Below are 23,502 nucleotides of genomic sequence, written 5' to 3'. Positions count from 1 at the left end.
ACCTTGCCCCAACAATCAGCACCATGGGTTCTTCTAAGCAGTTGTCTAAAAAACTGAAACTGAAAATAGTTGACGCTCACAAAGCTGGAGAAGGCTATAAGAAGATAGCAAAGCGTTTTCAGATGTCAATATCCTCTGTTCGGAATGTAATTAAGAAATGGCAGTCATCAGGAACAGTGGAAGTTAAAGCAAGATCTGGAAGACCAAGAAAAATATCAGACAGAACAGCTCGCAGGATTGTGAGAAAAGCAATTCAAAACCCACGTTTGACTGCACGATCCCTCCAGAAAGATCTGGCAGACACTGGAGTTGTGGTACACTATTCCACTATAAAGAGATACTTGTACAAATAGGTCTTCATGGAAGAGTCATCAGAAGAAAACCTCTTCTACGTCCTCACCACAAAAATCAGCGTTTGAACTTTGCAAATGAACATATAGACAAGTCTGATGCATTTTGGAAACAAGTTCTGTGGACCGATGAGGTTAAAATAGAACTTTTTGGCCATAATGAGCAAAGGTACGTTTGGAGAAGACAGGCCACAGAATTTAATGAAAATAACCTCTGTCCAACTGTTAAGCATGGGGGTGGATCAATCATGCTTTGGGATTGTATTGCAGCCAGTGGCACAGGGAACATTTCACGAGTAGAAGGAAAAATGGATTCAATAAAATTTCAGCAAATTTTCAATAGTAACTTGATGCCATCTGTGAAAAAGCTGAAGTTAAAGAGAGGATGGCTTCTACAAATGGATAGTGATACTAAACACACCTCAAAATCCACGGGGATTACATCAAGAGGCGTAAACTGAAGGTTTTGCCATGGCCTTCACAATCTCCTGACCTCAACATAATTGAAAATCTATGGATAGACCTTAAAAGAGCAGTGCGTGACAGACAGCCCAGAAATCTCAAAGAACTGGAAGACTTTTGTAAGGAAGAATGGACAAAGATACCTCAAACAAGAATTGAAAGACTCTTGGTTGGCTACAAAAAGCGTTTACAAGCTGTGATACTTGCCAAAGGGGGCAGTACAAGATATTAACTCTGCAGGGTGCCCAAACTTTTGCAGACGCCATTTTTTTGTTTTCTGTAATTTTGAAAGTGTAAATGATGGAAATAAAATCGAACTTTTTTTGACACATTATAAGAATGTCTAATCTGTAATTTGATGCCTTTGAGATTTTTCCATCTTTCCTTGGCTTCGTTATGCACATTAATACAAATTTTTACCTGGGGTGCCCAAACTTTCGATCCCCAATGTACTTGCCTGCTCTGTGCGATGGATTTGCACAGATTGGCCCGGATCCTCCTCTTCTTGGGTTCCCCTTTGCTGCTCCTGGTCCCTCCCTCCTGTTAAGTGCCCCCACAGCAAGCAGCTTGCTGTGGGGGCACCCAAGCCAAGCTGCAGCTCTGTGTGTCCATTCAGACACGAGCTGTGTTTTTTTGGTATAATCTTTATTTTGTAAAAAGAAAGACATATAATAGGACATGTCCAACATTTTTTAGTAGAATGAAATCACTGACCTACATGGGCATACAACAGAAATAAACATGTTGAACCTAAATAAAGAAATTAAATAAAGTACCACAACAAAATAAATATCTTGTGGTTATTGTGCAGGCTGACCAAGGCGTTGTCGCTGGTTAGTTGGTTAAGGAGATCACCTTGGGGTCAATATTGTGGGCAACTGCAGGTGCAAAGGATAAATAGCGTGCACAGGCCTCAGAGCAATAGCCTTGCCCCTGGTGATGAGCTAGAGGGGGCTGTCAATAAAACTGTAATGAAAATATGGGCCCTTGGCATGCCGCTGACAAGCTGTGGTTTGGCCCCACCCCACCCCCTCTGTCTCTTGATTGGCTAACATACATGATTGAGAGCAGCAGTGGCCAATGGCACCGTTGATGTGTCTCAGCCAATCAGGAGGGTGCAGCCGAGGGACTTGTGGACATTGCTGGACAGAGATCGGGCTCAAGTAAGTATGAGGGGGGTTGCTAAAAACAGAATTTTTTTTTATTTTAATGCATAGAATGCATTAAGATTAAAAAACCTTCTGCTTCACAGCCCCTTTAATTGGGAACTATAAAAGTGTCCAGTATCATCTAGCTCTTTATTCTCCAGCAATAAAGTCCCTGCCCCCCTTACATACGCTGGATAAAAAAAATAAAAAATGTCAATAGCATTTTGGCGAAAGGGGTGAAGGATGAACCAGGGAAGGTGCTTTTCTGTTTTCACTATGTAGAGCCAAAAAATGTCCTTTCTTGCCCCCAAGGAGTTATGCTGTTTTGTAGACATCAGCAGTCCCTGGGAAATGTGAAGCATTTCGGACGTGACAGTTTAGGGGGCAAATGGTGAACAGAGCTTGAAGGAAGAAAAGTAATGCTAGTGCCAGCAAAAATTCAACCAAACCCTGATTTATGAGAGCAATCTCCATTATTAAATAGTTTGGAGGTTATTGTGGATTAACTATCAAGCTGGAATAAGTCAGTCATAATTCCCACTGATTATACAATATTTGGCTCCGAGTCACAGTGTGTTCTTACAGCTGACATGTATTTTCCCAGGACTGAGAATTAAAAGGACATTAAATAATAAGGAACTTGTTAATCTGAACTGGAAGCCTGTTTCAGTAACTATGAAGTGCATGGAAAAAAGCAAGATTTCTCAGCAGATGATTACGTAAACTTTGAAAAAACACTTTTACTGAAGTCTCATCCATCTATATATTAGGGCTGTTACTGATTAAAGTGTTCGATTAAGCATTTTTTTTAATCGATTAATTTCGATTAATTATAATGCGCATACATTTTTCTGATCTCCACCATATATAGTCCCCACTGTAATATCCACAGACATCCCCCCACTGTAATATCCACAGACATCTCCCTCCACTGTAATATCCACAGACATCTCCCCCCCCACTGTAATATCCACAGACATCTCCCCCACTGTAATATCCACAGACATCTCCCCCCACTGTAATATCCACAGACATCTCCCCCCCCACTGTAATATCCACAGACATCTCCCCCCCCACTGTAATATCCACAGACATCTCCCCCACTGTAATATCCACAGACATCTCCCCCCACTGTAATATCCACAGACATCTCCCCCCACTGTAATATCCACAGACATCTCCCCCCACTGTAATATCCACAGACATCTCCCCCCACTGTAATATCCACAGACATCTCCCCCCACTGTAATATCCACAGACATCTCCCCCACTGTAATATCCACAGACATCTACCCCACTGTAATATCCACAGACATCTCCCCCACTGTAATATCCACAGACATCTCCCCCACTGTAATATCCACAGACATCTCCCCCCAATGTAATATCCACAGACATCTCCCCCACTGTAATATCCACAGACATCTCCCCCACTGTAATATCAACAGACATCTCCCCCACTGTAATATCCACAGACATCTCCCCCACTGTAATATCCACAGACATCTCCCCCCACTGTAATATCCACAGACATCTCCCCCACTGTAATATCCACAGACATCTCCCCCACTGTAATATCCACAGACATCTCCCCCACTGTAATATCCACATACATCTCCCCCCACTGTAATATCCACAGACATCTCCCCCCACTGTATTATCCACAGACATCTCCCCCCACTGTAATATCCACAGACATCTTCCCCCACTGTAATATCCAGACATCTCCCCCCACTGTAATATCCACAGACATCTCCCCCCACTGTAATATCCACAGACATCTTCCCCCACTGTATTATCCACAGACATCTCCCCCACTGTAATATCCACAGACATCTCCCCCACTGTAATATCCACAGACATCTCCCCCACTGTAATATCCACAGACATCTCCCCCACTGTAATATCCACAGACATCTCCCCCACTGTAATATCCAGACATCTCCCCCCACTGTAATATCCACAGACATCTCCCCACTGTAATATCCACAGACATCTCCCCCACTGCAATATCCACAGACATCTCCCCCACTGTAATATCCACAGACATCTCCCCCACTGTAATATCCACAGACATCTCCCCCACTGTAATATCCACAGACATCTCCCCCACTGTAATATCCACAGACATCTCCCCACCGTAATATCCACAGACATCTCCCCACTGTAATATCCACAGACATCTCCCCCACTGTAATATGGTCCACATCTCCCCTACTGTATAGAAAGATTAGTGCTTGCTTAGTCTTACCAGAGAAGCCGGCCGAACACGAGCAGTTGAGGCCGGGTGATGACGTCAGCACGCCACTCTAGGCTCACCTAGGCCACCGCCGGGTGGACCAAGATGGCCGCCGCTCCGGGAGCTAGGCCAAGCAGTGGCCTTTCCTATGGCCGAGGCAGCAGCGGAGCTCCGCGGATCACGTGGTGTGCCGATACGCATATGGTGACCCGTTTGGATCACGGATCGTTTACGATCCGTTGCACCACTAGTACCGATCAAAAGAATTTTGATCAATCAAAAAAATTAACGATTAATCGAGGAATTAATTTCCACAGCCCTAATATATATATACACACACACATACGGGTAGTTCTATAATAGTTTAGTTTTATTTAGAAAACTATCAAACATCATAGCGGCATTCATGTAGTGTTTAAAGGACATTTAGGAAGCAGGACTGTGGGGGTTATTTACGAAAGGCAAATCCACTTTGCACTACAAGTGCAAAGTGCCCTTGAAAATGAACTGAAATTGCACTTGGAAGTGCAGTCGCTGTAGATCCGAGGGGGACATGCAAGGAAAATAAAAAAGCATTTTAACTTGCACATGATTGAATGATAAAATCAGCAGAGCTTTCCCTTCTTTCAGATCTACCCCTCAGATTTACAGCGACTGCACTTCCAAGTGCACTTTCAGTGCAATTTCAAGTTCACTTTGTACTTGTAGTGCAAAGTGGATTTTCCTTTTGTAAATAACTCCTGTGTCTCCAGGAAGCATTTGTGCAAGCAGCATATGCAGTATCAAGATGCACATGGAACTGTAATCCATGTCTGAATTCAGAAGAAATGGTACAATCCATTTCCTATATCCAACATCCCGTTTTACTTTGCTAGGAGAGGATTGTAATATGGAATTTGCTCTTTTATCTGGCATCTGTCAAACGTTGGTGAACTGTTTCAAATCCTTGCAAACCACTATACCAAATTCCCTTTTAAGAGAATGTTGAACTTTCAATTGATGTTAAGAGTGATTCCCGGTATCGATGTGTTTTCTTTCTTTCTAAATGGAGGAGAGACACTTATGCCCTGTACACACGGTCAGAATTTCAGATGGAAAAAGTCAGATTGGAGCTTTTCATCGGATATTCCGACCGTGTGTATGCCCAATCGGCTTTTTCCGTCCAAAATACCGACGGACTTAGAGAACATGTTCTCTATTTTTCCGACAGAAAAAAAATCCTATCAGAAAATCCATTAGTTTGTATGGAATTCCGACGCACTAAAAACCACGCATGCTCAGAATCAAGTCGACGCATGCTCGGAAGCATTGAACTTAATTTTTTTGGCTCGTCGTAGTGTTGTACGTCACTGCGTTCTTGACAGTCGGAATTTGGTCTGACTGTGTGTATGCAAGACAGCTTGAGCGTAATTCCATCGGAACAACCATCCACCTTTATTCCGATGGAAAAAACGGTCGTGTGTACAGGGCATTAGTATCCTTCTCTCTCCTTGCAGAGAGAGAAAAAAAAATGTGTGTAAAAAATGTAATAAATAATAAAAAATACAAAAAATATACAGAGATCAAGGTTTGATCTAGGTCAGTGTTTGTGTCAGTATTTTTTTTTTTTGGACCAATTTATTTATTTATTTTTTAGTATCAGTGTCCGTGTGAAAAATAAATAAATCAGGAGATGCCCATTAACATTTACCACCAAAAGAAACCCCAATTTGTACTAAAAAATGTGGTACAGTTTTAATAACACATGTCAAAGTTTCAAAATTGTGCTTAGGCATTTCTATTTGTTTTACCCTTAGTCGCAAATGGGGTTTTAATATTAAGTCCTTTGTGTCCTGTGATGAACTCAAAGAAAATAATTTTACAGGTAAACCAAAAATCCTAATTTTACAGAAAAAGAGCAGTCTCTATTAGAGTAGAGTATCTGCATTTTCTACTGCTATATATACAGTAGGTACCCTTCCCCCAACTTCCATTCCCAGAACAAGAAGTAAAAAAAAAAGTTCCTAAAAGGAGACGTAGACAGCAATATAAACCTTGCAGAAATTCGATGTTCTCCCCAAATCTATAAACAAGCCAGGTGGCACAGAGAGGAAGAACAGGTCCTCCCTCCTTCATTCTCTAACCTCTGGCTGGGAAGTGAGGAGACAAACAAGAGAAGTATTGGCAGTTGACTGTAATGCCATACTAAGCATTACAAGAGGAGCGTCGCCGACATAGACCGAGCTGAGCCGAGTGTACCTAGGCACGGCTCCCTTCGCAGTCACGCCCAGTCCCGCCTCCTAGCCTTTACATCCCGCCATTGGACCGTTGTTGTGTCCATCAAGGAGCCGGGCCAAGGGGCGGGACTAGGCAGGACTGCGAGAGGAGCCGAATACACAGGACATCCGGCTCTGTGTATATCGGCGACGCTAAATTTAAAAAGACATCATGCTACAATTTTGGGCAAGGCTGCAGATGGATGCTGTGCAAGGCTGCAGATGGACACTGATAAGGGGATTTTAAACTTCCTTAAACTTCCCTCCTAAACTTGGGGTGCGTGTTATATGCCGGCCCATGTTAAAAGCAGAAAACCACGCATGCTCAGAATCAATTCGATGCATGCTCGGAAGCATTGAACTTCATTTTTCTCGGTATACGGTATACTAGAATTATGTTATACGTGTAGATTAGATTCAGACAGCATATAATGCAATTAGCGGACCTCCAGCTGTTTCAGAACTACATGTCCCATGAGGCATAGCAAGACTGACAGCCACAAGCACGACACCCAGAAGCAGAGACATGATGGGACTTGTAGTTTTGCAACAGCTGGAGGTCCGCTAATTGTATTTCCCTGAATAGTAGAACACAGCTTGGTTTACAAACAGAAAAAGGATATACAACACGCTCACCTTTTGTCTTTTTAAAATGTCTATAAGTTTAAGTTGTTTCTTAAATCCAGCCATCAAATCTGCTTTTTGTTTTTCCAGCTTCTTGTTTTCCAGTTTCAGTTCATCAATCTTTCTGCGCTCTTGATTAGCGGTATCCTGGGAGAAAGGAGCAGTGCTACATTAGTGAGCTTTTCTTTTCCTTTTTTCTAAACTTTTGGGATAAAGATTTTTACATGGGTAGCACAGTAATTAGCACTTCCGCCTAACAGCACTAGGGTTATCAGTGTTCGAATGTCAGGTTGTTCAAATCCCAATCATGGCACTACCTGCCTGGAGTTTGCATGTTCTCCCTGTGCATGCGTGGGTTTCCTCCGGGTACTTCGGTTTCCTCCCAAACTCCAAAGACATGCTGGTAGGTTAATTGGCTCTTGTCTAAACTGGCCCTAGTATGTGTACGCAAGATTGTGAGTTAGAAACCTTAGACTGTAAGCTTCTTGAGGGCAGGGACTGATGGTAATGTACAATTATATATATATATATATATATATATATATATATATATATATATCCTATGTACCTGTAATTAATAATAATAAATAATACATAAATAAAAGCTACCATTGTACCAATAATAAAAGCTACCAACAGCTACACTGTTGGGGCCAGATTCACATAGGCTAGCGGATCTTTAGATCCGCGTAACCTATCTGATTTAAGATCCGCCGCCACAAGTTTTTGAGGCAAGTGGGTAATTCACAAAGCACTTACCTCAAAACTTGCGGCGGCGTATCGTAAATGCCCCGGCGGAATTCAAATTCCGTGGCTAGGGGGAGTGTATTATTCAAATCAGGTGCGTTCCCGCGCCGATCGAATAGCGCATGCGCCGCCCGCAAATTTACCCAGCGTGCATTACGCTAAATGACGCTGCAAGGACGTCATTGGTTTCGACGTCCAGCCCCATTCACGGACGAGTTACGCAAACAACGTAAATTTTTTAAATCGCAACGCTGGAACGACGGCCATACTTAACATTGGTTGCGCCTCATAGACCCAGGGGTAACTATCCGCCGGAAAAAGCCGAACGCAAACGACGTAAAAAAAAAGCGCCGGGCAGTCCTTCGTTTCTGAATCGGCGTATCTCCTCATTTGCATATTCGTCGCGTAAATAAACCGAAACGCCACCTAGCGGCCGGCCTGGAATTGCCTCCTAAGATCCGAAGGTGTAACACAGTTACACCTGTCGGATCTTAGGCATATCTATGTGTAACTGATTCTATGAATCAGTCGCATAGATACGACCAACGAAACTCAGAGATACGACGGTGTATCAGGAGATACATCATCGTATCTCTATGTGAACCTGGCCCTTAGTGTTAAATGCAGGGCTTTTTTTCTGGCGGAACGTGTCTATTGTTGCTGGATATAGGGGGCTGTCTTTTGTTGCCGGAGGGATCTATTCTTGCTGGAGGGATCTATTACTGCTTTTACTGCAATAACAAACTCTAATGCCTTGTACACACGATCGGAATTTCCGATAAAAAAAAGTCAGACAGAATTTTTTCTTTGAATATTCCGTCCGTGTGTATGCCCTATCTGAGTTTTTCCTTCGGAAATTTCAACAGACTTAGAAAGAGAACATGTTCTCTTTTTTTCCCCGATGGAAAAAATTTCTATCGGAAAATTCGTTCATCTGTGTGGAACTCCGACGGAGAGAAAACCATGCATGCTCAGAATCAAGTCGACGCATACTCGGAAGCATTGAACTTCATTTTTCTCGGCTTGTCGTAGTGTTGTACGTCACATCGTTCTTGATGGTTGGAATTTGGTGTGACCGTGTGAATGCAAGACAGCTTGAGCGGAATTCCGTCGGAGTTTATCCCAACGGAAATTCCTATCGTGCGTACAAGGCATTAGGGCTCATTCACATGGTCGCTTGGAGCTGTACAGTAGTGATGAGCTCATGCATTTGCTTTTTATTAACAAATTCCATACAAATTAATTAATTTAATAGCCCCCCAAATTATACTTGGTTCCATGTTCTCTAAAGTGGGCAGTTCTATGGGCAGGTAGGGGCGGAGACTAGAGTAACCTACGTGAAGGTGATGGGCTCCTGCACCTTTTCTCGGAGGAAAAAAAGCCCTGGTTAAAATGGCTTGTATCAATACCATAAGTTGCCATTCACACCTGTGTGTTTTACCTCGAAGGGCCAAAATGCTCAATAATCCAAATGCCATGCTTTTAAATTGTTATAAAAGGGTGTAAAAGAGAAGAGAGGCACCTCTAAGTGTAGCAATATGTTGCTAAATGTTGTGCCATCACACTTAAGGACAGAAGGTGTTTTTACGATTTGGTGTTTACAAGACTAAAACAGTTTTTTTTTTGCTAGAAAATTACTTAAAACCCACAAACATTATATATATTTTTTTCTAACACCCTAGAGCAGGGATCCTCAAACTACGGCCCTCCAGCCGTTGTAGAACTACACATCCCATGAGGTATTGTAACACACTGACATTCACAGACATGACTAGGCATGATGGGAATTGTAGTTCCTGAACAACTGGAGGGCCATAGTTTGAAGACCCATGCTCTAGAGAATAAAACGGGGGTCATTGCAATACTTTGTCACACCGTATTTGCGCAGCGGTCTTACAAGCGCACTTTTTTGGGAACAAATTAACTTTTTTTAATAAAAAAATAAGACAACAATAAATTTGGCCCAATTTTTTTATATATTGTGAAAGATAATGTTACGCCAAGTAAAATGATACCCAACATGCCACGCTTAAAAATTGCGCCCGCTCGTGGCATGGCGTCAAACTTTTACCCTTAAAAATCTCCATAGGCGACGTTTAAAAAATTCTATAGGTTTCATTTTTTGAGCTACAGAGGAGGTCTAGGGCTAGAATTATTGCTCTCGCTCTAACGATCACAGCGATACCTCACTTGTGTGGTTTGAACACCGTTTTCATATGCGGGCGCTACTCGCGTAAGCGTTCGCTTCTGCGCGCGATTTTGTCGGGACGGGGCGCTTTAACATTTTTTTTGGGGGGTTTTCTTATTTATTTTATAATTGTTTACACTGAAATAAAAAAAATAAAAAATTATCACTTTTATTCCTATTACAAGGAATGTAAACATCCCTTGTAATAGAAAAAAGCATGCCAGGTCCTCTTAAATATGAGATCTGGGGTCAAAAAGACCTCACATCTCATATTTATACTTAAATGCAAAAAAAAAAAAAAAATGGAAATTTTGTCATTTGAAAAAATGACAACAAAAAAATGTCTCTTTAAGACGCTGGGCGGGACTGATGTTTTGACGTCACTTCCGCCCAGCAATGCTATGGGGACGGGTGGGGGCCATCTTGCCCTCACTCGCATCCCCACACAGCAGCTGAAAGGACCCGATCGCCTCCGCCGCTACCGACGGCTCCGGTAAGCGGCGGAGGACGCGGGAAAGTGGCGGGAGGGGGGCCCCTCTCCCGCCACCGATAACGGCGATCTCACGGCGAATCCGCCGCGGAGACCGCCGTTATCGTTGACAGGACCGCTCACTGAAGAGATGGATATCTTGGTTGTGATAGCAGCTGCTGCCGTTACCGAGATATCCATCTTTAAAAACAGGACGTATATATACAGTGGGCGGTCGTTAAGTGGTTAAATGTAATCATATTGCTACACTTAGAGGCTCCTCTCTTCTCTGTTATACTCATCGCTTGTATATCAAGGCAATCTTTATTAAAACATTCTGCTCATCTTGCAAAATGCTCTCAAACCAAGGTTTTACTGTACTTTTTTTTATGCTATTCTACCATATCTATTGTAATCCTTTTTTTTCCCCTTTAAACCAATTTATAAGCCTCAGACTCTGCTGTATGTTACACTGACAAATTAGACAAAGACAACTACGGGAAAATGCAATCTGTACACAGATTAAAGCCAGGCATCTGCTTTATTGGTGGATCAGCTGGATATCTTTTGTCTTATTTGTAGACGTCACACACACAATACACATCTGGAGCAATTATGAAACAAACATTTTTATACCTCAGCTAATATACGGGAGGGTCACAGGTCAAGGATAAGAACTAGATACAATCTTAAAGCGGAAGTTCTGGCCACAATTTCACTTTTTAAATATAAATATCCCTGTAATACACAAGCTTAATGTATTCTAGTAAAGTTAGTCTGTAAACTAAGGTCCGTTTTGTTAGGTTGTTACAGCATTTAGACACTTTATAAAATAGAAATTGACTGGGGCCATCTTAAGTGTGTGCATCATGAAGCCAGACTGTATGACTTCCTGGATTTCAGCCTTGCAAATCTCGCACATGCTCAGTGCTGCACAAGCAGTATCAGATCAGGTTTCAGCACCTGTGCTGTCCAAGTCACATGATTCTTTGAGACTGGGGAATGCACAGACTCCTGGAAAGTTACACCCACTACATTCCCAGGAGTCTATGCGGTGTAGGTTAGGAAGCATTAAGCACCTAGGTGCAGGAAGTGGGAAGATTAACTATTCTGCCTAGCAACAACACTTTGAAGGCATCTAAAAAAAAAAAAAAAAAAAATTTGTAAAGGACTAATGACATTTTTTTAAAACTACTGATGTAATGTTATATTTATGGTGGAACTCCACTTTAAGGACACTAAACTGATTTAAAGTGGAGTTCTAGCCGTTTCTGTGTTTATTAAAAGTCAGCAGCTACAAAAAGTGTAGATGTTGACTATTAATAAGCACGCACTAATCTGTCCCACGATCTGGCGATGCGCACACCCCCCCCCCCCCCTGAAAGCTCACTCCTCTGCCTCTTCCCCAGTGACAACATCACAAGGGTGGGGGGCACCTAGCTGTGACAGCTTGTGGCTTTATAGCCAGGTGCGCACTGCGCATGTTGCACTGTGTGTCCTGAATGGCCAGGCAATCTCCGCCCCAGACGCCTAGGAAGCTGGGTACCTGTCAAAACGCTGCCCCCCCCCCAAAAAAAAAATACATGCCAAATGTGGCATGTCAGGAGTTCCTAAAGTGGAAGTTTCACTTTTTGGAAGTCCGCTTTAACAAAAAAACATTTTTTTTATTCTTATAAAGGATGGTGACATTTTACAGCTAAATCTATGAAAATGGTAACTGGTCTACATGCAGCAATTTAAAGCCAAAATCCAAAAAAGGTAAAAATGCTCCTTGCTTGTCTCTGGGGGACAACTTACCAGATCCTGTTTCCCCAGCAGAAAGTGCTCCCCCATGCTCTGGCATTAACTGTTTCTCAGCATCCTCATGTCCAGTGCACATCAGTGTGACATCAGAGGACGTTAGACTGCCAGAGTGTAGGGAAGAACAGACTGCTGGGCCCAGCCTAGCAGTATAGAGGAGGCTGTGGGAGCAGAGAATCAGGTAAGTAAAAGCGTTTTTCCAAACTTAGACACCCTGAGCAGTTGACCCGTGCAGGGGAGCAGTTTTACTTTTCCGGGAGTTCAGCTCTAAGAAGTCAATCTACTCAAAATTTGTATTTTATACATAAGTGGTAAGAGTCCGTTCTTATTGGTCTTGGATTAACCAGTGAGATATCCCTGCTATACTTCCAGAGTTGGCCACCTAGAAGTGCATAAGAAATTCAACAAAGAGAACCCCTCAAAGGTAAAGCAAAAGTGCATACCCAGGAACTCACAACACAGAAATTGGCACATGGTTTAAAGGCCAAGTTCACCTTTGTGAAAAAAAATTATAAATAGATACATTTTTGTGGTAAAAAATCATGCATTGCACCCACGATCAGTGGATCATAGATGCAAAGTCAGGCTCCTGCAGACACTCCCTACAGCTTTCTGCCTGTACCTCTGTAGGACTTTCAGTTTGAAAGCTTGTGAATTAATTATGGGAACACTCATTAGCTCCCCCCCTCTCAGTTTATTGAAAACTACAAGCCATCTGCTGTGGTGGAAGGTGGAAGATGAGACTTGTAGTTTCCTCATTCACAGATTGCTGTGAATCAATGATGTACAGTAGCTGTGTGGCAGAGCCCTGCATAGAGGGGGTTTTGGCAGTGGGAGCCATGTAAGAAGAAGCATGTTACAGGATACACCCTAAATACAGGTGTAACATGTACCATGCTCCTAAAGGTGAACCTATCCTTTAATTCTACAGCCATTACAACAAATAAGTTATCAGCCTTAACTGATCCTTTAAGGCTGCATTCACACCTCTCCTTTTTTAGGTACATGTGTTGTCTTTTAAGCTGTTAGACCTACCCTCCTGATGGAAATGGAGTGCTGAACAAGTGAAAAGGGTTGTTTTTAGTTTCACTCATATATACATTAGGTTTTCATTTTCATTTTAATTACATTTATTTACTGTAATATCCACAGACATCTCCCCCACTGTAATATCCACAGACATCTCCCCCACTGTAATATCCACAGACATCTCCCCCACTGTAATATCCACAGACATCTCCCCCACTGTAATATCCACAGACATCTCCCCCCACTGTAATATCCACAGACATCTCCCCCACTGTAATATCCACAGACATCTCCCCCACTGTAATATCCACAGACATCTCCCCCCACTGTAATATCCACAGACATCTCCCCCCACTGTAATATCCACAGACATCTCCCCCCACTGTAATATCCACAGACATCTCCCCCCACTGTAATATCCACAGACATCTCCCCCCACTGTAATATCCACAGACATCTCCCCCCACTGTAATATCCACAGACATCTCCCCCACTGTAATACCCACAGACATCTCCCCCACTGTAATATCCACAGACATCTCCCCCCCCACTGTAATATCCACAGACATCTCCCCCACTGTAATATCCACAGACATCTCCCCCACTGTAATACCCACAGACATCTCCCCCACTGTAATATCCACAGACATCTCCCCCCCACTGTAATATCCACAGACATCTCCCCCACTGTAATATCCACAGACATCTCCCCCACTGTAATATCCACAGACATCTCCCCCCACTGTAATATCCACAGACATCTCCCCCCACTGTAATATCCACAGACATCTCCCCCCACTGTAATATCCACAGACATCTCCCCCCACTGTAATATCCACAGACATCTCCCCCCACTGTAATATCCACAGACATCTCCCCCACTGTAATACCCACAGACATCTCCCCCACTGTAATATCCACAGACATCTCCCCCACTGTAATATCCACAGACATCTCCCCTCCACTGTAATATCCACAGACATCTCCCCCCTCACTGTAATATCCACAGACATCTCCCTCCCCCCACTGTAATATCCACAGACATCTCCCCCCCCCCCCACTGTAATATCCACAGACATCTCCCCACTGTAATATCCACAGACATCTCCTCACTGTAATATCCACAGACATCTCCCCCACTGTAATATCCACAGACATCTCCCCCCACTGTAATCCACAGACATCTCCCCCCACTGTAATCCACAGACATCTCCCCCACTGTAATATCCACAGACATCTCCCCCCACTGTAATCCACAGACATCTCCCCCACTGTAATCCACAGACATCTCCCCCCACTGTAATATCCACAGACATCCCCCCCCACTGTAATATCCACAGACATCTCCCCCACTGTAATCCACTGAAAGGTGGTGCATCCAGCTAGACTTGGGGTCTCCAAATTTTCTAAACAAGGGGGCAGTTTACTGTCCTTCAGACGTTAAGGGGGCCAGACTGTGGCCAGTGTAAGTAAATAATTCCCTGGCATTATTGGGAGTAAACAATGCCCCATGGTATTAGAGGGAGGAATATTGCCCCATTGTTGGTATCAGAGGAAGGAATAGTGCCCCTTTCACTGGTGCCAGTGGGAAGTATATTACACTGCTGTTGGTGCCATTGGGAGGAATAGTTCCCCATCATTGATATTAGTGGGAAAAATAGTGCCCTATTGTTTGGGTTAGTGTAACGTCCCGTACACACGATTGTTTTTTCCGTCGGCATAAACTCAGACGGGTTTTTCCGACAAAATTCCGCTCAAGCTGTCTTGCATACACACGGACACACCAAATTCCGACCGTCCAAAATGTGGTGACGTACAACACTACGACAAGCCTAGAAAAATTACGTTCAATGATTCCAAACATGCATTGACTTGTTTCCGAGCATGCATGTTTTTTTCTCCGTCGGAGTTCCATACAGACAAAACGGAATTTCCCGTCGGGAAAAAAAGAGAACACGTTCTCTTTCTAATTCCGTCGAAATTTCCGACGGAAAAGTTCGATGGGGCATACACACGGTCGAAATAGCAGATGAATAAATTCCGTCTGACTTTTTTCATCGAAAATTCCGATCGTGTGTACGAGGCATTGGGGATTGTGTCCTATTGTTGGTATCAATGGCAGGAATTATGCCCCATTGTTGGTGTCAGTCAAAGGAATAGTGCTCCAAGGGCTGGATTAAGAGCAAGCAAAATGCCACATCCGGCCCCTAGGCTGAAGTTTGGAGACCTTTGAGCTAGAGCAATTAAAACAGTAAGGGCTATGTTATATAAAATTAAAAGAAAATGCCAGTAAAACTACCTATGCTAGTTGTTGAGCTACATGGAAAAAAAATGGCACCCGATAGATAATAGTATGGGAATAAAAAGGTGACAAATGTGTCAGCAGTAACACTATGACACTTTGTGACATAATCCACCAATGATGTGGTAGTTCTGCTTTAAAGACCAACAAAGTAAGAAGAGGAAATGAGTACCTTATTACTCTGCTTTAGATTATTGAGTTCCATCTTATATTTATCAACTTCTTCAAGGGCTCTGTTCAAGCGAACCTCGACGGCACTCTGGTTAGTGGCAGACTGCTTCTGTGCTCTCTTAAAGTTTTCCAATTCCTATATTAAAAAAGCGAAATGTTCATAGTAGAAGTGAGAAAAAATTATTTAGATTTGTATGACAGTAACAGACCATTAATATCACTAATGACGGATAATAATATATGACTGATAATAATATACCGGCATACCAGCTACAGAACATGCATATATATTACACACTGTGGTGACTTGCCTTCATCAAGATTGTTTTTTCCTATGCTGTAGCAGCTATAGGCTACGCAAGAGCCCATTCACACAGGGGCAACACGACTTCCAGCACGACTTTGGGAGGCAACTTGGACACGACTTGAGTATGAATCATCAGCAACTTACAAGGCAACTTCAGGTCGCCTCCAGGACAGGAGGCTTTCCAGTGGCCAATCAAACAACAATCAGCTCTGTGGGAAGGAGAGGTTTGCCTGAGAAATGTATGTTATCTTCCTGTATTGTTGCTTCAGTTAAGACAGTGATCCGACTTCTGAGGCGACTTCCATTGAAATCAATGGGTACAAGTTCCCTACAAGTTGGATTGAAGTAGTACAGGAACCTTTTCTGAAGTCGGAGCGACTTCAGTAGTGTACATTAAGACGGCTCCATTCACTTTAATTCATTTTCTCGACCGCGCAACTTGGGGCGACTTGAAGTCAGATCCCAGGTCGCCCCAGTGTGAACCGGCTCTCAGAGTTTTATTTTTACAGCAGTACCTTCCATACGCTGCTTAAAGCAGGGGTTGACAAATCTAGGAACCAGCTAAAAAAGTTAGGAGCCAGAAAACGCGCCCCGTCCCGACGAGCTTGCGCGCAGAAGCGAACACATACGTGAGCAGCGCCCGCATATGTAAATGGTGTTCAAACCACACCTGTGAGGTATCGCCGCGATTGGTAGAGCGAGAGCAATAATTCTGGGGATAACTTTACTGTTGTCTTATTTTTTAATTTAAAAAAGTGTATTTTTTTCCCAAAAAAGTGCGCTTGTAAGACCGCTGCGCAAATACGGCGTGACAGAAAGTATTGCAACGATCGCCATTTTATTCTCTATGGTGTTAGGATAAAAAATATATATAATGTTTGGGGGTTCTAATTAGAGGGAAGAAGATGGCAGTGAAAATAGTGAAAAATTACATTAGAATTGCTGTTTAACTTGTAATGCTTAACTTGTAATACCAACGGCCACCACCAGATGGCACCAGCTTACACATCTGGTGGTAATAACTTGTAATACCAACGGCTCACCACCAGATGGTGCCATCTCACAAAAAAAAAAAATATTTCTAGTCGCCATGGCGACCTGGCGACCGGGATTTGTCGAGCCCTGGCTTAAAGAAAAACAAACTGTCTGCGTTGACATATTTCATAGAGCTTATGGATATTCTAAAGCAAGAACACAGCAGAAGTGATTTGCTTTAGGACACCATCTTTGTTTGAGACTCCAGGTAACCCATCTGAACACAACAGATAGGAAGTAGAATGACTTATTCAGTTGCTCATAAAACTTGAGCTTGAACAACTGATTTCTGTAAACAACAGATTAAAGAAAAAGATCAGCTAAGACTAAATAGACAAGAACCCACTGCCTTAAGCTAATCATTGTCAGACAACATGGTATGTTTCTCCTCCTGCTGCCCTATAGCTTTAAGGCTTGTTCACACTAGTGAACTATGTGGTGGGCTGCATATTTCCAGACCATACATCACACCAGCTGTCATGATTTGAAGTCAGGTTCAGAGGCCAGTAGCTATAGCAGTACAGAGGCACCCACCAACCAGCTGTGTAAGTACAGAAGCAGGTCATGGCCAATGACATGGGTTCACCTGAGGTGTGGAGTATAATACTAAACCGGTGCTCATCAGAGCTCCCAATGGTGGAGATGGGTTTTTCTGCACCAGGAGGTGAACAAGCCAGGGTCCAGTAGCAGATATAGTAGGTAAGGGATAAGAAGAAGCGTAGTCAATAAACAAGTCAAAGGTTGCAAACGAGTGGTAGCGAAGATACGGATTGCAGCAGGAGCAAAAAGAGTGAGAGAGCATAACAATCTGGCAAACAGGAAGTGCAGAGACATAGCTTAAATCACAAAGTTCATGGGAGGAGCAACAAGTTCAAGATTCAAGAAAAACAGAGTTCAAGGTAAGATCATTTAACCACTTGACCACCGCCCCATGTCAAAAAGACGTCCTGTTTTTAAAGTTGAATATCTCGATAACGGCAGCAGCTGCTGCCACAACCGAGATATTCATCTTTTCAGGGGGCGGTGGTGTACACGATAACGGCGGTCTCCGCGGCGGATTCGCCGGGAGATCGCCGTTATCGGTGGCGGGAGAGGGGCCCCCCCCCTCCCGCCGCTCTCCCGCGCCCTCCGCCACTTACCGGAGCCGTCGGTAGCGGCGGAGGGGATCGGATGTGTCCGGCAGCTGAGCGGGGACGGGACTGAAGGAGAAATCTCCTTCACCCGTCCTCATAGCTCTGCTGGGCGGAAGTGACGTCAAAACGTCAGTCCCGCCCAGCCTCTTAAAGAAACATTTTTTTTTTGTCATTTGAAAAAATTACATTTTTTTTTTTTTTTTTATTTTTTTTGCATTTAAGTCTAAATATGAGATCTGAGGTCTTTTTGACCCCAGATCTCATATTTAAGAGGACCTGTCATGCTTTTTTCTATTACAAGGGATGTTTACATTCCTTGTAATAGGAATAAAAGTGATCAATTTTTTTTTTTTTTTATTTCAGTGTAAAAAATTATAAAACTAAATAAAAATAAATAAGAAAACCAAAAAAAAAATTTTTAAAGCGCCCCATCCCGACGAGCTCGCGCGCAGAAGCAAACGCATACGCGAGTAGCGCCCGCATATGAAAACGGTATTCAAACCACACAAGTGAGGTATCTCCGCGATCGTTAGAGTGAGAGCAATAATTCTAGCCCTAGACCTACTCTGCAACTCAAAAAATGCAACCTGTAGAATTTTTTAAACGTCGCCTATCGAGATTTTTAAGGGTAAAAGTTTGACGCCATGCCACGAGCGGGCGCAATTTTTAAGCGTGACATGTTGGGTATCATTTTACTCGGCATAACATTATCTTTCACAATATATAAAAAAATTGGGCAAAATGTATTGTTGTCTTATTTTTTAATTCAAAAAAGTGATTTTTATCCCAAAAAAGTGCGCTTGTAAGACCGCTGCGCAAATACGGTGTGACAAAAAGTATTGCAATGACTGCCATTTTATTCCCTAGGATGTCTGCTAAAAAAAATATATAATGTTTGGGGGTTCTGATTAATTTTCTAGCAAAAAAATTGTGAAGGAGAGAAGTGCCAGAATAGGCCTGGTGGTCAAGTGGTTAAGGAATTGTCCAGGCAGCTGTCTGGCATCCCAAGTGGTTCAGCAAGAAGCAATATCGCAAGACACATTAAAGTTTGCAGCTTCAGACCCAGGTCCTAGCACCAGCAACAGAGTACATACAACACAACAATTTTACATGTGCCCTAGCAGGTCACTGCATGTAGCGTGAACATACCTTTAGCCCTCGTTCACATTAAATGCAGCTTTGAAATTGTGCAACTTCATCTAAAATCACACAATTTCAAAACCGCATGTTAGTGCAACTTCAGGTGCGACTTTGAAGATATCTGTGCGGCCTTCATGCACAGATGTCTATACAAGTCACACCTGAAATCGCCAAAAGTAGTGCAGGAACTACTTTTTCAAATTGATGCGGCAATGCAAAGGTGGCGGCGCATCGATTTGAACATGACCATTGCCAACAACAGGGTGCGACTTAACCTGTGAAATCGCATGACAAGTTGCTCTAATGTGAACGAGGGCTTAGGGACCTTACAGAAGATGTTTCATAGTAAAGAAACTGCTGTTTCAGTAGCGGGCCTCTGTAACCAATAACTAGGTCTTGATGGAATGGTCTCTGCTGAGCAGTGAGGATTATGCTACACAGCTACACAAGCACACTGACGGAATACATAGGATCTTCTGCCACACAAAGCCTCTGACATCCGCCTCTCCATAACAGGTAAGTATGTAACATTGTGGATAAATAAGGCTCTAAACCCGGGGGAAAAAATCAATAAGACTTATATGCAGACAACGGGTCTCTTTTAGCAGTCAGGTCCTCACTAAGCTGCAAAGAACATATTTGTCTAGAACACATTTGTGGTTTTAAACTGGGCAGTTTACCTTAAGTGGATGTAAACCCTCACACATACCCAGTGAAGTGAACATCCTCAGATGATGCACAAGGATAAAACAAATTTGAGTTTGAGAGTTGGTTCTCAATTTTTCCGACAACGAAACCGTGACCGTGTGTATGCAAGACAAGTTTGAACGAACATACCATCGAAAAAAAATCCACGATTTTGTTGTCGGAATGTCTGATCGCAAAAGACTTGAGACTGGGGCAGAGATTCACCTTCCAGCAGGACGATCCTAAACATATAGCCAGAGCTACAATGGAATGCTTTTGATCAAAGCATATTTATGTGTTAGAATGGCCCAGTCAAAGTCCAGACCTAAATCCAATTGAGAATCTGTGGCAAGACTTGAAAATTGCTGTTCACAGACGCTCTCCATCCAGTTTGGCAGAGCTTGAGCTATTTTGCAAAAAAATTGGGAAAAATCATCACTCTCTAGATGTGTAAAGCTGATAGAGACATCCCCAAAAAGACTTGAAGCTGTAAATTGCAGTGAAAGGTGGTTCTACAAAGTATTGACAAATGCCCCCCACACTTTTTCAGTTATTTATTTGTAAAAAAAAATTAAATTTATAATTTTCCATTAACTTCACAATTATGTTCCACTTTGTGTTGGTCTATCACTTAAAATCCCCCTAAAATACATTTACGTCTTTGGTTGTAACATGACAAAATGTGGAAAATTGTAAGGGGCATGAATACTTTAAGGCTCCGTATCAGTGCAGCCTATCAGTGTCCATCAGTGAAGCCTCATCAGCGCACATCAGTAAATAAAAGCTCTATTTGTAGGAACAAAATGATACAAATTCAGTTTGGCTACATGACTGCACAATTATTATTCAAAATGTGACAGAGCTGAAAGCTGAAAATTGGCCTGGGCAGGAAGGGGGGTGAAAGTGCCCAGTAGGCAAGTGGTTAAAAACCACTTGGTACTTTATATTCTAGTGACAGCAAACTAAAATTACTAAAAGAAACAGTAACAAAATAAATAATTATGTTTACAATATTTATAGAAGGTCTGCACAGAACAATATTTCAGGTATTTCTGAAATCGTTATATACTTGATTGTAGCACAGACACTATAGCCCAGATAAAGTAATAATATATCATTATAAGATAGTAGCCTCACACCACTATTTAGCCATCAAGAATTTTATCAGGTGGTAGCTTGCAATCATGATACCTTTCTGGGGTAACTTTTCTATATATTCCAATGCTACAACTCCAATCGATTAAAATAGAAATTAAAAGTTGCAAAGGCAACCTGTCAGTCATTGTGTGCAGTGTCTTCATCTGTCTGTAAAGGTATACAACTCAAAATGTATACTTTATTAGGATTTAAGGCAGACTTTAAATTATGCTCCTTTAACCTCTATAGTACAGCGATTTATTATTTAAATAATGTTATAGATGAGCCCTCCATACATTTGCTTGTCCTTATCAAAATTCTTAGCAACGCTTTACCCATATCTTACATATTAAAAATTAGGGCTGCGGAAATTAACGATTAATTCCTCGATTAATCTTTATTTTTTTGGATCGATCAAAATTCTTTTGATCGGTACTAGTGGTGCAACGGATCGTAAATGATCCGATCGGATCACCATATGCAGATCGGCAAACCACGTGACCCACGGAGCTCCGCTACTGCCTCGGCCTAGCTCCCATAGCGGCAGCCATCTTGGTACACCCGGCGGTGGCCTAGGTGAGTCTAGAGCTTCTCTAGTAAGATTAAGCAAGCACTAATCTTCCTATACAATGGGGGAGATGTGGACCATATTACAGTGGGGGAGAGGTCTGTGGATATTACAGTGGGGGGGAGATGTCTGTGGATATTACAGTGGGGGAGATGTCTGTGAATATTACAGTGGGGGAGATGTCTGTGAATATTACAGTGGGTGAGATGTCTGTGAATATTACAGTGGGTGAGATGTCTGTGGATATTACAGTGGGGGAGATGTCTGTGGATATTACAATGGGGGGGGAGATGTCTGTGGATATTACAATGGGGGGGGAGATGTCTGTGGATATTACAATGGGGGGGGGGGAGATGTCTGTGGATATTACAGTGGGGGAGATGTCTGTGGATATTACAGTGGGGCAGATGTCTGTGGATATTACAGTGGGGCAGATGTCTGTGGATATTACAGTGGGGCAGATGTCTGTGGATATTACAGTGGGGCAGATGTCTGTGGATATTACAGTGGGGCAGATGTCTGTGGATATTACAGTGGGGCAGATGTCTGTGGGTATTACAGTGGGGGAGAGGACTGTGGGTATTACAGTGGGGGAGAGGACTGTGGGTATTACAGTGGGGAGATGTCTGTGGGTATTACAGTGGGGAGAGGTCTGTTGATATTACAGTGGGGAGAGGTCTGTGGGTATTACAGTGGGGAGATGTCTGTGGGTATTACAGTGGGGAGATGTCTGTGGGCATTTCAGTGGGGACTATATATGGTGGTGATCCGAAAAATGTATGTGCGTTATAATTAATGAAAATTAGTCAATTAATCGATTAAAAAAAAATTATTAATCGAATACGAAAATTTTAATCAGTAACAGACCTATTAAAAATATAAAAAAAATGGGTAAGGCTAGGATACATCACTGCATCTCTAACTTGTTTTGAAATGTAAGTTTCCAATAACGAATTCCAACATCCAGCATGGTTTAGAACATTTCCAGTAGAACCAACACAGCCGTTGGCTAGCAAACACTGTAATAAAAATGTATTAATCAAATGAAGTAATCAAATAATGTTTGCTTTCAAAAATACCAAAAATATATTTTAATAGCTTCTTTGCAGCAAATTACTTACTTCAATAAAGTTGCATATTAAAATCCAAATGTGTGTTTTTTTGTGAAAAATATGCACGTCAACCTCCCCACCAAAACTCCCATTACGAATTTGTATTCTCATCATGTGCTTCTTAAGTACTGCAAGAACATCATGGGTATCATTACATCATCTCTTATTAGCAAGTCCTACCGACTCTCTTCCAAGGTCCTACTTCAGCTAATATTTCAAAAGCAAGAAAATAGAAAATGACCTCATATTCCTCCTCACTCCCATCCCTGAGGGAATAAGTTGCTTTTAACCTTCATCTGTATTGTAATATTTAGCTACTATGACAGCACAAGGAGCTAGCAGTGCTGTGCATGAAATATGGAATTATACCCGATTAACCCTTCTTTACGAGATTATGATACAAGGTGAATAGATAATTAAGAAATCGTCATCAGTAATAAAAGAGAACTAGGGTATAAGAGATGATGTGCCTCACATGGCCATTATGTGTCTGCACACGGGCTGCAACTGAGTGATAAGCACAACATAAAAACAAAGTGATGTATAATCAATATACAGTGGGGAAAATAAGTATTTGATCCCCTGCAGATTTTGTAAGT

At 42.4% G+C, this 23,502-nt stretch overlaps 1 protein-coding gene across 1 annotated transcript in view; it reads right to left on the bottom strand.

Moving 5' to 3' along the window:
* Positions 1 to 23,502, bottom strand: part of TEX9 (testis expressed 9) — a 94,358-nt gene that overhangs the window by 16,272 nt on the left and 54,584 nt on the right. The window contains exons 10-11 of the mRNA XM_040342739.1: positions 15,786 to 15,920; positions 7,091 to 7,225 (exon numbers count right to left, since the gene is read on the bottom strand). Of these exons, the coding sequence (XP_040198673.1) occupies positions 7,091 to 7,225; positions 15,786 to 15,920 (270 nt within the window). The remainder of the gene's footprint in view (positions 1 to 7,090; positions 7,226 to 15,785; positions 15,921 to 23,502) is intronic.

The sequence above is a fragment of the Rana temporaria genome, chromosome 3 (genome assembly GCF_905171775.1).
Source record: "Rana temporaria chromosome 3, aRanTem1.1, whole genome shotgun sequence".
In the NCBI taxonomy this organism is placed as follows: Eukaryota; Metazoa; Chordata; class Amphibia; order Anura; family Ranidae; genus Rana; species Rana temporaria.
Note: the sequence above shows the minus strand (reverse complement) of the source record. Positions and strands in the feature narration are given on the sequence as shown.